Below are 13,482 nucleotides of genomic sequence, written 5' to 3'. Positions count from 1 at the left end.
ATTTTATATTGTTTTTATTTTCTCTTTATCATGTACATCTAACCTCAGAAGATGAGGTGCTAGAGCAAGATGAGTGTACATATTTCTACATGGAAGTATATCAAGCAAATAGAAACTGTGTTGAGCTTTTTCTTGAACTTAAATATGAACAATTGATACACAAGGAACAAACAGCAGAATATTATGCTACTTTGATACGCATGTCATACCAAGGAATAAGCTGCCAGCCAAATTGGCTAGTGACACTGAACGTATTTCTAGCCACTGCCATTACCAGCATTTGGCTGATTGGCAGGTGCCAGTGTCAAGCCCTGGTCCCTAGCCAGGCTGTGCCCTCCTAGTGACGCCACACCTTCAGCGTTGCCTCTAGTCAGGCCAAGAGCAATACAAACACGACTCTGAGCTCCCGAAAGAACAACCATTAGCAAACTAAGGGAGGTGAGTCAACCATACTACTTGGGAAATGTTAATTGTTATGCTCTTGGTCATCAGGCTAGTACGCCCCCTAATCACCATTCAGGCCCATCATGCTTCTCCCATCCAGTGTGCCCCCTCATCTATGCGTCACCCATCACTGGGGTCCCTCTTTCTGGGGTCACCAATCCTGGGGGTCCCTCACATGGAATTATGGCTCACACACAATGGGTATGCTTCTGATGGCCTCACGGTAGCCATCCCACTTCTGACACCATTTGTAGCGAAGGGGAGTAGAGTTGCCCAGCTGGGACTCAAACCCAGACCTTCTAGAGTAGTAAACTGGGGCTCTGACCGCTACACCAAAGAGCCAGGCTCTTTAGCATGTTAGTCAGAACACACCCACAACTCTAGTGATGGTCATTCCATCACAGTTATGCTCTTGGTCATCAGGCTAGTGCGTCCCCTAATCACCATTCAGGCCTTGACCTTCTGTTTAAGGCCCAGGTGGTGAACTAATATTACATGAACAATGAGGCATCCACCATTGGTGTAGTCTACTTTTTTATGGTGGGTATACTGTATATTTGAGCATTTTTTGAAGTGGGTATACTGTATATATTTGTGCTATTCAAAACAATGGATCAATCAATTTTAAGTGGGTATACTGAAATCCCTGAAATTTAGAAGTGGGTATACTCCATATACCCACGTTCTACGTAGACTACACCACTGGCATCCACATTATTGAGCAGGCTCAATGCACCACAATTGATTTTGAACAGTACTGTATATATCCACATGGTATTTACACAAGTTCTTTGTCACGTGTGTGTGTGTGTGTGTGTGTGTGTGTGTGTGTGTGTGTGTGTGTGTGTGTGTGTGTGTGTGTGTGTGTGTGTGTGTGTGTGTGTGTGTGTGTGAGTGTGTGTGTTTGTGTGTGTGTGTGTGTGTGTGTGTGTGTGAGTGTGTGTGTGTGTGTGTGTGTGTGTGTGTGTGTGTGCGTGCGTGCGTGCTTGTGCGTGCATGTGTTTGTGTGTGCGTGCGTGCCTGCGTGTTCACTCCTCCCCCCCCGCAGTGGAGCACTTCCTGAGCAGCAGCAACTACATGGACTGCATCTCCTCGGTAACCGGTAGCAACGGCTGCAGCCTCAACTCCTCCTTCAAGGGTTCCGACCTGCCTGAGCTCTTCAGCACGCTGGGACTCGGCAAATACACAGACGTCTTCCAACAACAGGAGGTGAGCAATATATTACATTACATTACATTACATTACACTACATTACATTACACTACATTACATTACATTACATAACATTACATTACATTACTCTACATTACACTCCACTATATTACATTATGAAGGTCAAATACACAGACGTCATTACATTACATTACACTACATTACATTACACTACATTACATTACATTACATTACATTACATTACACTACACTGCATTACACTACATTACATTACATTGCACTACACTATATTACATTACATTACACTACACTACATTACACTACACTACACTACATTACATTACATTACACTACATTACATTACATTACATTACATTACATTACAATTACATACCATTACATTACATTACATTATATTACATTACATTACATTACATTACATTACATTACATTATATTACATTACATTGCACTACATTATGAAGGGCAAATACACAGACGTCTTCCAACAGCAGGAGGTGAGCAATATATTACATTACATTACATTACACTACATTACACTACATTACAATACATTACATTACATTACATTACATTGCATTACATTACAGTACAACACAGCAACATTACATTACATTACATTACACTACACTACACTATATTACATTACACTACACTACACTCCAGTACACTACATTACATTACATTACACTACACTACACTACACTACATTACATTACATTACATTACACTACACTACATTACATTACACTACACTACATTACATTACATTATACTCCACTATATTACATCATGAAGGGCAAATACACAGACATCTTCCAATTGCAGGAGTGGTGGGGTGGCGTCCGCGCCAATGTCTTATCCTGAGCGTATCGCTCGGTGCGTAATTCCAAGAGCAGTATAATGAAAAGAAAGAAAGGAGTTGCACACTGGAGCTGAATGCAGAATCAAAAACTGTATTAAACAAATCCGAAAAAAGTAAATAAAACCGACAGACAGACGACAAACGTTTCGGGTCTAGCCCATCATCAGTGTTCCCAGTTCAGCAGGAGGTCAACATTACATTACACGTCTTCCAACAGCAGGAGTAGTGGCCATGAATATGGGCTGTGGGTAACGGGTCGTAGTTCCTGCCTTTGAACCATGCTGGCAATATTGGGAGCTACATTGTGAAGTCTTGGACTGTTGGACATAATTGAATCTGGCATTGTTGAAATGTTGACTTATTCTTCTTCAGTAACTGCTCATTCCCCACTAAGACATTTACCAGGAGTGGGGTTCGAACCCACGAGGACACATGTCCATTGGATCTTAAGTCCAACGCCTTAACCACTCGGCCATCCTGGTGCTCTGGCAGTGCATTTTCATTGAGGAAAGCTTGAAATTGAAGAGTAAAATGAGTGAGTGATGCAACAATTGTAATCACTAGAGATGCACTGGATCCTGATTGTTAGGATCCTGTCGGATACCGCATTCACTGCTTAAGATCCTGCCGGATCCGGAACGGTATACTGGATCCTACAAAAGGGTTGAAACATAGTCTACTCGCACACGTGGGCCCTTTTTAGATGCGTCCCAGCATCTCTATAAGAGGGTCTGTCCGTCCGTCCGTCCGTCTGAAACGCATTCCTTCAATTGTCCGTCTGAAACGCATTCCTTCAATTGTTCCTTCCTGTGGCCACAAGGCGGCAGAGTTGGCATTTTGGACCGGAGCGAATGCGTGCAAGCCAAAACGTTTGGACCGGAGCGAATGCATGCAAGCCAAAACGTAGGCCATATGATATGTTACCAAACCGGCAAGACTGATTGCATTGTGAGATAACTGAGGGGGCAATTCAATTTTCGGCATTGTTTTGCGTTTGGACAATGGGAGGCAACTTTATTTTGGTTCGTCAGAGACTCGCGGAAATGACGATTTAGAAGTCGGCAGGCAGTTTTTGACACAGATGTCTGTGCTCGGATAGAGGGGCGTTTGCATTGCATAACGCTCCACGACATGGAACTGTCATTAGTTGACAGGCGACCCGCAGCGCATACAGCTCTTCCTCTAAACGGGGACCTGTAACATTTGGTTAGCTTTTCTCCTTTCATAACATTCACATTTTCCTTTCTGCTTGGATCGAGGGCGTTTGCATTGCATAATGCTCCACGCCATGGAACTGTAATTAGTTGACAGCCCGCAGCGCCTCTAAACGTGGACTTTTTTTTTTCTTTCATAACATTTCACATTTCCTCCGCTTTTGTCCAGTCCACAAAATCGGGTTCAGGCGTCTGTGTGTAGCCTACGAAAAAGGGAGGCTGCCTTTTAATATCCCCAGCGAGTTTACTTCTGCCTTTTCAGTGAGTAGCCTAGTCAGTGTGCGCTGCGCTCTGAAACATGGTGCTAGACAGCTGGGCCATTTGACATACGGTGTGTTACTCGTAGGCTACAAAGGGAGGTTCTTTCGTTGGCGGGCTACCCCACAGGTGCTTTCCGTTGCGCTCAGAGAGAGCACGGGAGAGAACGCGTCTTTCGTAATTGCTTTGCAGTCGTGTGAATTTGGTTAACTCTGGCACGGAAGCTCACTGCTTTGTGCCTTGACGGTGAGCTGGTATTGAAAAATAAGCGCATAATTCACCTAAAGGGTGAACCCATAAGCGCATGATTGACCCAAACGGTTTTATTTATTTATTATTTGTCGATGTTTACATTCTTTCCCACATGCGCTGAAATGGCGTGATACTAAAGGTTGATACTAATAAATGTCTAGTAATTTGTAATGTAGCCTACTTGATCTATGTGACATTTGAAATCATATGGTTCTTTTCCAAATCCAAGAATGATAAGCTTATTATAGCCTAAACTGCAAAAAATAAAGCCATGTCTCGCCATTTTGCTGCCTGCCATATTATTTGCAGTTTCCATGGGCAATATGACCAATAAACAAAAAGTACATCCTCAGGGGGGCGTTGACAGGTTAGGAGGAAGCCAGGGGGGCGTTTGGGGGAAAAAAATGGCATAGTTGGAACTGGCATAGAGGGACGCATCTGTTGTCCGCCTGTCGACCTTGTTATTACATTGGCTCAAACTATTTTTTAGACTCATTGGCTTACTGCCACACTGCCTTCAACGGCCGCTTCCAAAGGGCTTTCACTCCATGCAATGATTGGGGTTGTGAAAGACTGACTGAAAAGCCTAGGCTAGAGATGCACCAGACCCTGATTTTTAGGTAACATGCCGGATACCGGATCCACTGCTTAAGATCCTGCCGGACCCGGATCCTGTGAAAAACCCTATTATCCTGCCGGAACCGGAACCGGATCCGGTGCATCTCTAGTAATCACTAGTCTATCCGTTGTTATAATGCCCCTTGAAACCTGTGAATGAACACCCATCAGTCCTAACTTTTCTCAGGGCTTCCCCTAGAACTTCCCCAGTGCTAAACTTGGCAACAAAGGCTTACCACTTTGCCTGGCACTAGTGCGGCCTGTTCCACAGCTTCTTGAGCTCCACTACTAGGTCTGGGAGCATGTAGCAGGATTCCATTTCTCCAGTCACAAAATAATCAGAGCATTTATTGCTTCAATATCAATGGCAGCTCACATTGAGGAGTCACAGGACATATTATAGACTATATTGATGCTGTAAAGGTCAACAGAAACCGTTTTTGAAGGAATTTGTTGTTATTGAAGCAATAAATGCTCCAATTATTTTTTGACTGGAGAAATGGAAACATGCTCCCAAACCTCTGTGTGTGTTGTTACGCCACCAGGGGGCTCCACAGCTACACACGTACACAGAGGTCTGGTAGGGAACAGGCTACTACCACTCTCACCACAACTTGATTGTTGTCACCTCTTGATTAGTTTCAGTCAGTTCACTCACATCTTTGTTTGTGTGCTCCAGTGGCGCAATCGGTTAGCGCGCGGTACTTATAAGACAGTTCCTGGTGAGCGATGCCGAGGTTGTGAGTTCGAGCCTCACCTGGAGCATCCCAATTTTAGATTCACTGTAGGCCAATGAAGCCATGTCGGTGTTCTACCTGCCCTGATAAAAGGGAGTGCATCACAATATGCGGCCTTGCCTCCTCCACTTGCTTCTCGTCATGATGACATCACTGACAACAGCATTATATTTTAATATCTTGCAAAAGCTCAATTGTAGAGTCTTTTTCTCTTTTGCAATTAGGATGGTGAATAAAAAACAGTCCCTCAAAAGTTGTTGTGGCTAGGCTGACAGCTGGGAAACTTTATCGTTTTCTCCACGGAGGAGGGGCCAGGAGGCGGGACGAGGAGACAAGCGCAAGTGAAGGAGGCAAGGTCGCATATTAAGACGCACTCAGGGAATGCTGACACAGTAGGAAGTTGATTCTCTGCACTGTAGATCATTGTACACAGTCCCTGAATCTCCAAATGGTGCGCTTGTGCAGTGTCCATGTTTCAGTGTGTATGGCGTATTAGTTACGCACTGAAACATAGTGCTCGAAGTGCACAAGTGCGCCATTTGATATTCAGGAAACTACTTCTGAAAAGGTGAATTCAACTCTCTGTAGTGGCCATGAATATAAGGGCTGCGGGTAACAGGTTGTAGTTCCTGCCTTTGAACCCACCTGAGGTTTGGTTGACCATGAAATGCTGTCAATATTGGGGACTACATCATTGGACATGATTGATTTTGATATTGTTGAAATGCCGATTTGTTATTCTTCGTTAACTCCTCATTCATGGAATCTCCATCATGATTGAATCTGATTAGTTGAAATGCTGCCTTGTTTTTCTTCAGTAACTGCCCATTCCCCACTAATATATTTACCAGGAGTGGGGTTCGAACCCACGAGGACATATGTCCATTGGATCTTAAGTCCAACGCCTTAACCACTCGGCCATCCTGGTGCTCTGGCAGTGAATCCCAAATGACAAAATCTTCAAATTGAAGAGAAAAAGCCACTGCGCTTCATGACTGATGCAACGATTGTAATCACTAGTCTATAGACTAATACAAGAATTCCAAAAAGAGGCTTGTTTAAGAAGTTCAAGGCATTTGAGAGACAAAGTGGGCATATAGTCCTACTTTGTCAATTTTGGTGTGCAGAATTCAAATCTGCGATATGCCGAGCTCTATCTGGCCTCTGTTGACCCCAAGAGGTCATTAAACTTGAACTAAGGGGCTTGTTTTTGATGGAGCAGTGCTGCTTTTGCTCTGCAGCATGCATGCACACTTTGCCATTTCAATGTTCAGGTCATTTAAAATTCGAGAGACATTTCCATCACACGTGGATCCTAACATACACTCTTTGGTTTCCATGCATGTAAATATCCTAGATGACATCAATGACATGAGGTCAAACTGAAAATGAAGCTAAGGGCACAAGACAACAGGCCATGTTTAATGACCTTGAATAATGAAGTAATAATCACTAACCATTAATTACTAACTAATAATAACAACTTCTTTTTTAAAGTAAACGTGAGTTTAGAATTCCAATATTGACCAAACAAATCCATTTGTCAATTTAAATCATCACTTTGCTTAAAATTAATTCATTCATTACATTAAAACCTGATTAATTGGCCTCAGTTGGTACACTTTCAGTGTCAAAGTTCAATGACCTCTAGAGGTCAACAGAGGTCAGATAGAGCTCGGCATATTGCAGATTTGGATTCGTCATACCCAAATTGACAAAATAACACTTTATGCCGACTTTGTCTCTCAAATGCCTTGGGGTGTCAAAAATCAGGATTCTTGTATTAGTCTATATCCGTTGTTACAATGCCCTTTGAACCCGTGAATGAACGCCCATCAGGCCTAACTGAAGAGTTCAGATGCAAAACCCCCGAACTCCATTTCTGAAAACCTGCACTTCTATATTTTTAGAGAAGCCCGTTGTTGGTTTGGCTTACATTCATGTACTTGATAATACATATAAATAGTTATATTGCATGAATAAAATAAAAAATATGCAATTTTTATAGCTTTGTATTAAATAAAAATGAATTAAGATTATTTTCTGAAAAGGCACTTAGGGGGTTTTGCATCTGAACTCTTCAACTATTCTCAGGGTTTCCCCCTAGAACTTCCCCGGCTCTAAACTTGACAACAAAGGCCTACCACTCTCACCACACCCTGATTGGTGTCACCTCTTGATCATCTTCAGTCAGTTCACTCACACCTTTGTTTGTGTGCTCCAGTGGCGCAATCGGTTAGCGCGCGGTACTTATAACACAGTTCCTGATGAGCAATGCCGAGGTTGTGAGTTCGAGCCTCACCTGGAGCATCCCAATTTTTGATGGGCAATAAAGCCATGTTGGTGTTCTATCTGCCCCTATAATAGGGAATACTGGACACAGTATTAAGTTGATTCTCTACACTGTAGATGCTTGTGTCTGGCCTACAGGTTATACACAACTACTTCTGAAAAAGTGACATCAACTCTCTGTAGTGGCCATGAATATAACCATCAGGGGTGAATTTGTCGAAACCATAGTTGCTAACGATGTTAGCTACTTGGTTGTTTGCAACGCAATTTCCCATTTGTACATACCCATGTTGCTAACTGGATAACAACTACACTTGGCTATATAGTTCCTGCTTGAGAACCCACCTGAGGTTATCATATGCTGTCAATATTGGGGACTACATCATGAAATCTTGGACATGATTGATTTTGATATTGTTGAAATGCTGACTTGTTATTCTTCAGTAACTGTTCATTGCCCACTAAGACATCTACCAGGAGTGGGGTTCGAACCCACGAGGACATATGTCCATTGGATCTTAAGTCCAACGCCTTAACCACTCGGCCATCCTGGTACTTGTTCACGTCTTTATCAATGAGAAAATCTTCAAATTGAAGAGTAAAAGCCACTGCGCTTCATGACTGATGCAACGATTGTAATCACTAGTCTATCCGTTGTTACAATGCCCTTTGAACCCGTGAATGAACGCCCATCAGGCTTAACTATTCTCAGGGTTTCCCCTAGAACAGGGATTCTTAACCTTTTTGACGTTGAGGCCCATATTTTCCAGTGCACAGCGGGGGCCCATAGCCTATTAATTTATATTAGGCCCTATATTACATTATATTATATTATATTATATTATATTATATTATATTGAAAGTGAAAGCCCATTGGGAAACTCCAACTCCCATTGTCATAGTCATAGTCATTGTGACACAGCACTCTACTGCACACACTGAAATTGCATGTATGCCTCACCCGTGCAAGGGGGCAGCCCTCAGTGGCGCCCCATGGGGAGCAGTGTGGTGGGACGGTACCCTGCTCAGGGTACCTCAGTCATGGAGGAAGATGGGGGAGAGCACTGGTTGATTACTCCCCCCACCAACCTGGCGGGTCGGGAGTCGAACCGGCAACCTCTGGGATGCAAGTCTGACGCCCTAACTGCTTACCCATGACTGCCCGTATTATTGGGATAATATAATATAATATGATATATAGGCCTATTATATTATGATGTAAATTATCAATAAATAGGCAATTAATTAAGTATTTTATCACAAGGGATAGAACTATGTTAGGCTATATTAATCTCACTCATTTATTCTCACTCCTCAAATCCACTCAAAGTTTAGCAAGACAGAGTCATTCACACATTTCAATGCCTCTCTGACAGCTCGGAGTTTGCGTGACAGCTCTTGACTTGCGATTTGTAATGAATCTGCTGATCGTAAATTCAGGACGCTTTTCTGTTGATGTGAAAAGAAAAGAAATGCCACAGGCGGATGGAAAACTTTCCAGTATCAAACAAAATGTGTGAAAGGACTAGTGTGGACACTTGGACAAGTATAAGGGATAAAGATTCTGTAACTAGAATTATCTTGAGTAACCATTGAACACCTAATTTCTAACTACTAAAACGTGAGGATATTAGGACACAGAAGACGTCGCCATATCAGCTGGAAAGCGGTTGGTGACACCTCTTTTTCCAAATAGCCTACAACGTGTTTCCATCTTGTTCTTGATGAATCTCCTACTCCTCCTGAACAAAAAAAAACAGTGGGGTGTGGTCATTGCGTTATGACAGAGTTGAATTTGGGAAAAGGCTCACACTATTCTTAATGCGTCGGAAGCATTTGGGCACAATAACGCTACTCGTCCGTGCAGTCCCGGCGGCCCACTGGTGCAAAACTGAACGTTTTCCGCGGCCCTGGAGGTTGTGCGGCGCGTGGCCCAACTTTGGTCCGCGGCCCTATGGTTAAGAATCCCTGGTCTAGAACTTCCCGGCTCTAAACTTGACAACAAAGGCCTACCCACAGACATCCTATAAGAAGACTAGATACGTCATCGCGTATTTCAAGCACGTCCGCACAGGTCGGCCATATTAGCGCAGCCTAAACTCTCCACAGACCCTCCGTTACACCTGAAGTAAACTGAAGAATTGAAACGTCGAGATACTTAAAAATGTATACTGTTGCTTCGCTGAAATATTGACACGTGTATATAAATGGTAGGGCTCCTTAAAACTTAAGTGTAGACTGGGGTAAAACGCCCAGGAGATGCGTCCCACTTACCCTATTAGTCCAAAAATTTAGATACAGCAAATAGCCTACACATTTTAAACATTGCTGTGCATTACGTTGACGGCATGGATATATTCATTGCACCAAATTAAAGACGACAGAGATGACGTACTGGAAGAGAGATGTACAGCGCAACAAGTTCATTCTATCTGGATAGCTTTAGCGTCACGGCTCATATCGAACACAAGGTGGAGCTGTCAACACCAAAGCATAGACTACAAGTGAACGTTTATTTGTTATTTTACTGAAAATATAAAAGATTACGTTGTGCATTTGTTTATGGGATCTATTTAATTACATGAATAAGCCTACTGAACTATATTATACATGATTTTAGACCTATGCACATAATAATATAATGTAATATAATATAATAATATTGTGAATATTCATCACTATGCAGTATCAACATATACTTTCGTTTGGAATTTTTTATACTGTGTAACAAACCGACCCTTTCGAAAATCAATGGAAATTTGAGGGAATTATGGCCATCTGAAGAGTATACAGCACCAAAAACTCACTGCAACTGGTTGAGCCAGAAGGCTGCGCTAACATGCCTGCCATGCGCGGACGTTCGACTTGCATGGCGGGAACGTGGACGACGCATCTAGTTTTCTTATATGATGTCTGTGGGCCTACCACTCTCACCACACCCTGATTGGTGTCACCTCTTGATCAGTTTCAGTCAGTTCACTCACACTTTTCTTTGTGTGCTCCAGTGGCGCAATCGGTTAGCGTGCGCGGTACTTATAAGACAGTTCCTGGTGAGCAATGGCGAGGTTGTGAGTTCGAGCCTCACCTGGAGCATCCCATCTTTACATTGGCAATAAAGCCATGTTGGTGTTCTATCTGCCCCTATAATAGGGAATACTGGACACAGTATTAAGTTGATTCTCTACACTGTAGATCCTTGAGTGGAGTCCAATATGCGGACTTCCCTCCTCCCTTGCTCACTTGCCTGCTTGTGATCTCATGATGATGTCACTGACAACGGAAAATGAATTCAATATCTTGCAAAAGCGCAATTGTAAAGTCATTTTCTCATTTGCAAACTGGATGATGAATGAAGAATAGTCCCCCAAAAATTATTTTGGCTAGGCTGACAGCTGGGAAACTTTATTGTTTTCTCCACGGAGGAGGGGCCAGGAGGCAGGGCGAGGCCACAAGCACAAGTGGAGGAAGCAAGGTCGCATATTGGAACGCACCCCTTGTGTCTGGCCTACAGGTTATACACAACTACTTCTGAAAAAATGACATCAACTCTCTGTAGTGGCCATGGCTGTGCATAACAGGTGGTAGTTGATGCCTGAGAAGCCACCTGAGGTTTGGTTGACCATGAAATGCTGTCAATACTGGGGACTACATCATGAAATCTTGGACATGATTGATTTTGATGAAACGCTAATTTGTTATTCTTCATCAACTCCTCGTTCATCATGATTGAGTTTGTTCTTGTTGAAATGCTGACTTGTTATTCTTCAGTAACTGTTCATTGCCCACTAACACATCTACCAGGAGTGGGGTTCGAACCCACGAGGACATATGTCCATTGGATCTTAAGTCCAACGCCTTAACCACTCGGCCATCCTGGTGCATTACTTTGACTTATGATGGGTAAATAGACAATAAACTTCCAATTGATGTGCAGAAAGAAATGCTGCTGTCATTTGATAATTTTTCATCCAAAGTCATTCACAAAATATGCTGTTGCAACACTTGGGCTTATATGTATATGTATATAGTAGTGGCATATATGTAGTCATACCCAATATGTAGGGATCTAAACTGCGTTCTGGTCTCTCCTTACTGTATCTTGGCAGTAAACAGTGGGATGTCTGTATAATTTCACATGAAGGTTTCGTCCTCGCGGGTGCACTATTAGTGGTTGGATCATAGGGTTTGTTATTGTTTTATTACAACGTGAACGTGATCATGCGGCACTAGGCAGTGTTGTTGCAAAAGCAGCGCAAGCTCTTTTGTTCCTCTGTGGCTCAGAGGCGGACTTTCCATCAGGCAAACCTAGGCAAGGGCCCAGGGCCCAGACCAAATTTGTCCTCCATAGGGGCACAAGCTGTCACAACAGTCGCTGTAAACACACAAAAAGTAGGCTTGACCTTAATTTGCCATTTATGTAAAATCGAAGATATATAGGCCTACAAAACATGAAAACAGCACCAAAACAGAATTGTATGTATATATATAATGTCTTTTGAGGGCCCCATGTTTATATTTTGCCTAGGGCCCCCAAATGACTAGGTCCCCCCCTGCGTGGCACAGAGACACTGGTATTACAATACTAAGGCACTGATGATGAGATGACTGAGTTCATTCGAGGTCTGTCAATTTCACAATTAATTTCAGACATTGCAGTTTTTCAAGAACAAAAACAAACACTCTTTCGCTCTCTTCACTGTCGGTCTCTCTCTCACACACACACACACACACACACACACACGCACTGTACGCAGACAGGCGAGCACTGCACGTGCACATACATAAATGCAGGTAGACACGCAAACACACACACACACACACACACACACGCACACACACAGGCGCACACACATACACACGCACACGCACATATCCCTCAGAACACTTACAACTTTGTTCCAGTTCAGTAATTCGACCTTGCTTTGTTGAACAAACCTGAAATAGACTTTGGATGGATGTGAAATTTTTGGGTTTAGTTTTTTGACCTGTCAGCGTCTACCACACAGGCCTGGACTGGGGGAGAAACAGGGCCCGGGCACTTTTGGCTTAAAGGGGTATGCCACTATTTTGGGGCTTAATACAGTTAAAATCGTTGGCTGGGCTTTATAGAGGTGGTAAAGTATCTTATTTTTCAAGTTAAGCGTTGTCTTGCTTAAAGGCAAGTTAAAAGAGGGAATATGTCGCCAAGTTAGTGAAATTCAATGGATCCGTGTAGCATTGTGTCATGAAAAATAAGACACTTTACCACCTTTATAAACTCTGGCCAACGATTTTAACTGTATTAAGCCCCAAAATAGTGGCATATCCCTTTAAAGGGGGCCCTTCTAACTAGCAGAACTGACTCACTGGTGGGCCCTGCTCCTTCGTGGGCCCCTATTTTCAGAGATGTCTACAAAAAAGAAAAACTTTTTTTTCTGAAAATAGGGGCCCACAAGGGTGCAGGGTCCACCGGGAAATGCCCGGTATGCCAGATGACCAGTCCAGGGGCCCACAAGGGTGCAGGGTCCACCGGGAAATGCCCGGTATGCCAGATGACCAGTCCAGCTCTGCTACCACCCAACAGCTCCGGCAGACTGAGTGATAGGAACTCACTCTGCAAAATGAGGAGC

General features: G+C 43.2%; 1 protein-coding gene and 7 non-coding genes across 8 annotated transcripts in view; 4 read left to right on the top strand and 4 right to left on the bottom strand.

Moving 5' to 3' along the window:
• Nucleotides 1-13,482, top strand: part of LOC134466905 (protein bicaudal C homolog 1-like) — a 254,885-nt gene that overhangs the window by 233,005 nt on the left and 8,398 nt on the right. Inside the window, exon 19 of the mRNA XM_063220805.1 lies at nucleotides 1,493-1,653. Coding sequence (XP_063076875.1) covers nucleotides 1,493-1,653 — 161 coding nt within the window. The remainder of the gene's footprint in view (nucleotides 1-1,492; nucleotides 1,654-13,482) is intronic.
• Nucleotides 2,902-2,984, bottom strand: trnal-uaa (transfer RNA leucine (anticodon UAA)). The gene has a single exon. It is a non-coding gene; the product is annotated as a tRNA-Leu (tRNA).
• Nucleotides 5,517-5,609, top strand: trnai-uau (transfer RNA isoleucine (anticodon UAU)). Its single transcript is given in 2 exon segments — nucleotides 5,517-5,554; nucleotides 5,574-5,609. It is a non-coding gene; the product is annotated as a tRNA-Ile (tRNA).
• Nucleotides 6,427-6,509, bottom strand: trnal-uaa (transfer RNA leucine (anticodon UAA)). Its single transcript has one exon. It is a non-coding gene; the product is annotated as a tRNA-Leu (tRNA).
• trnai-uau (transfer RNA isoleucine (anticodon UAU)) lies at nucleotides 7,799-7,891 on the top strand. The gene is given in 2 exon segments: nucleotides 7,799-7,836; nucleotides 7,856-7,891. It is a non-coding gene; the product is annotated as a tRNA-Ile (tRNA).
• Nucleotides 8,345-8,427, bottom strand: trnal-uaa (transfer RNA leucine (anticodon UAA)). The gene has a single exon. It is a non-coding gene; the product is annotated as a tRNA-Leu (tRNA).
• On the top strand, nucleotides 10,872-10,966 carry trnai-uau (transfer RNA isoleucine (anticodon UAU)). Its single transcript is given in 2 exon segments — nucleotides 10,872-10,911; nucleotides 10,931-10,966. It is a non-coding gene; the product is annotated as a tRNA-Ile (tRNA).
• On the bottom strand, nucleotides 11,669-11,751 carry trnal-uaa (transfer RNA leucine (anticodon UAA)). Its single transcript has one exon. It is a non-coding gene; the product is annotated as a tRNA-Leu (tRNA).

The sequence above is a fragment of the Engraulis encrasicolus genome, chromosome 17 (genome assembly GCF_034702125.1).
Source record: "Engraulis encrasicolus isolate BLACKSEA-1 chromosome 17, IST_EnEncr_1.0, whole genome shotgun sequence".
Classification (NCBI taxonomy): domain Eukaryota; kingdom Metazoa; phylum Chordata; class Actinopteri; order Clupeiformes; family Engraulidae; genus Engraulis; species Engraulis encrasicolus.
The sequence above is the reverse complement of the archived record's forward strand: the minus strand, read 5'-3'. Positions and strand labels throughout refer to the sequence as shown.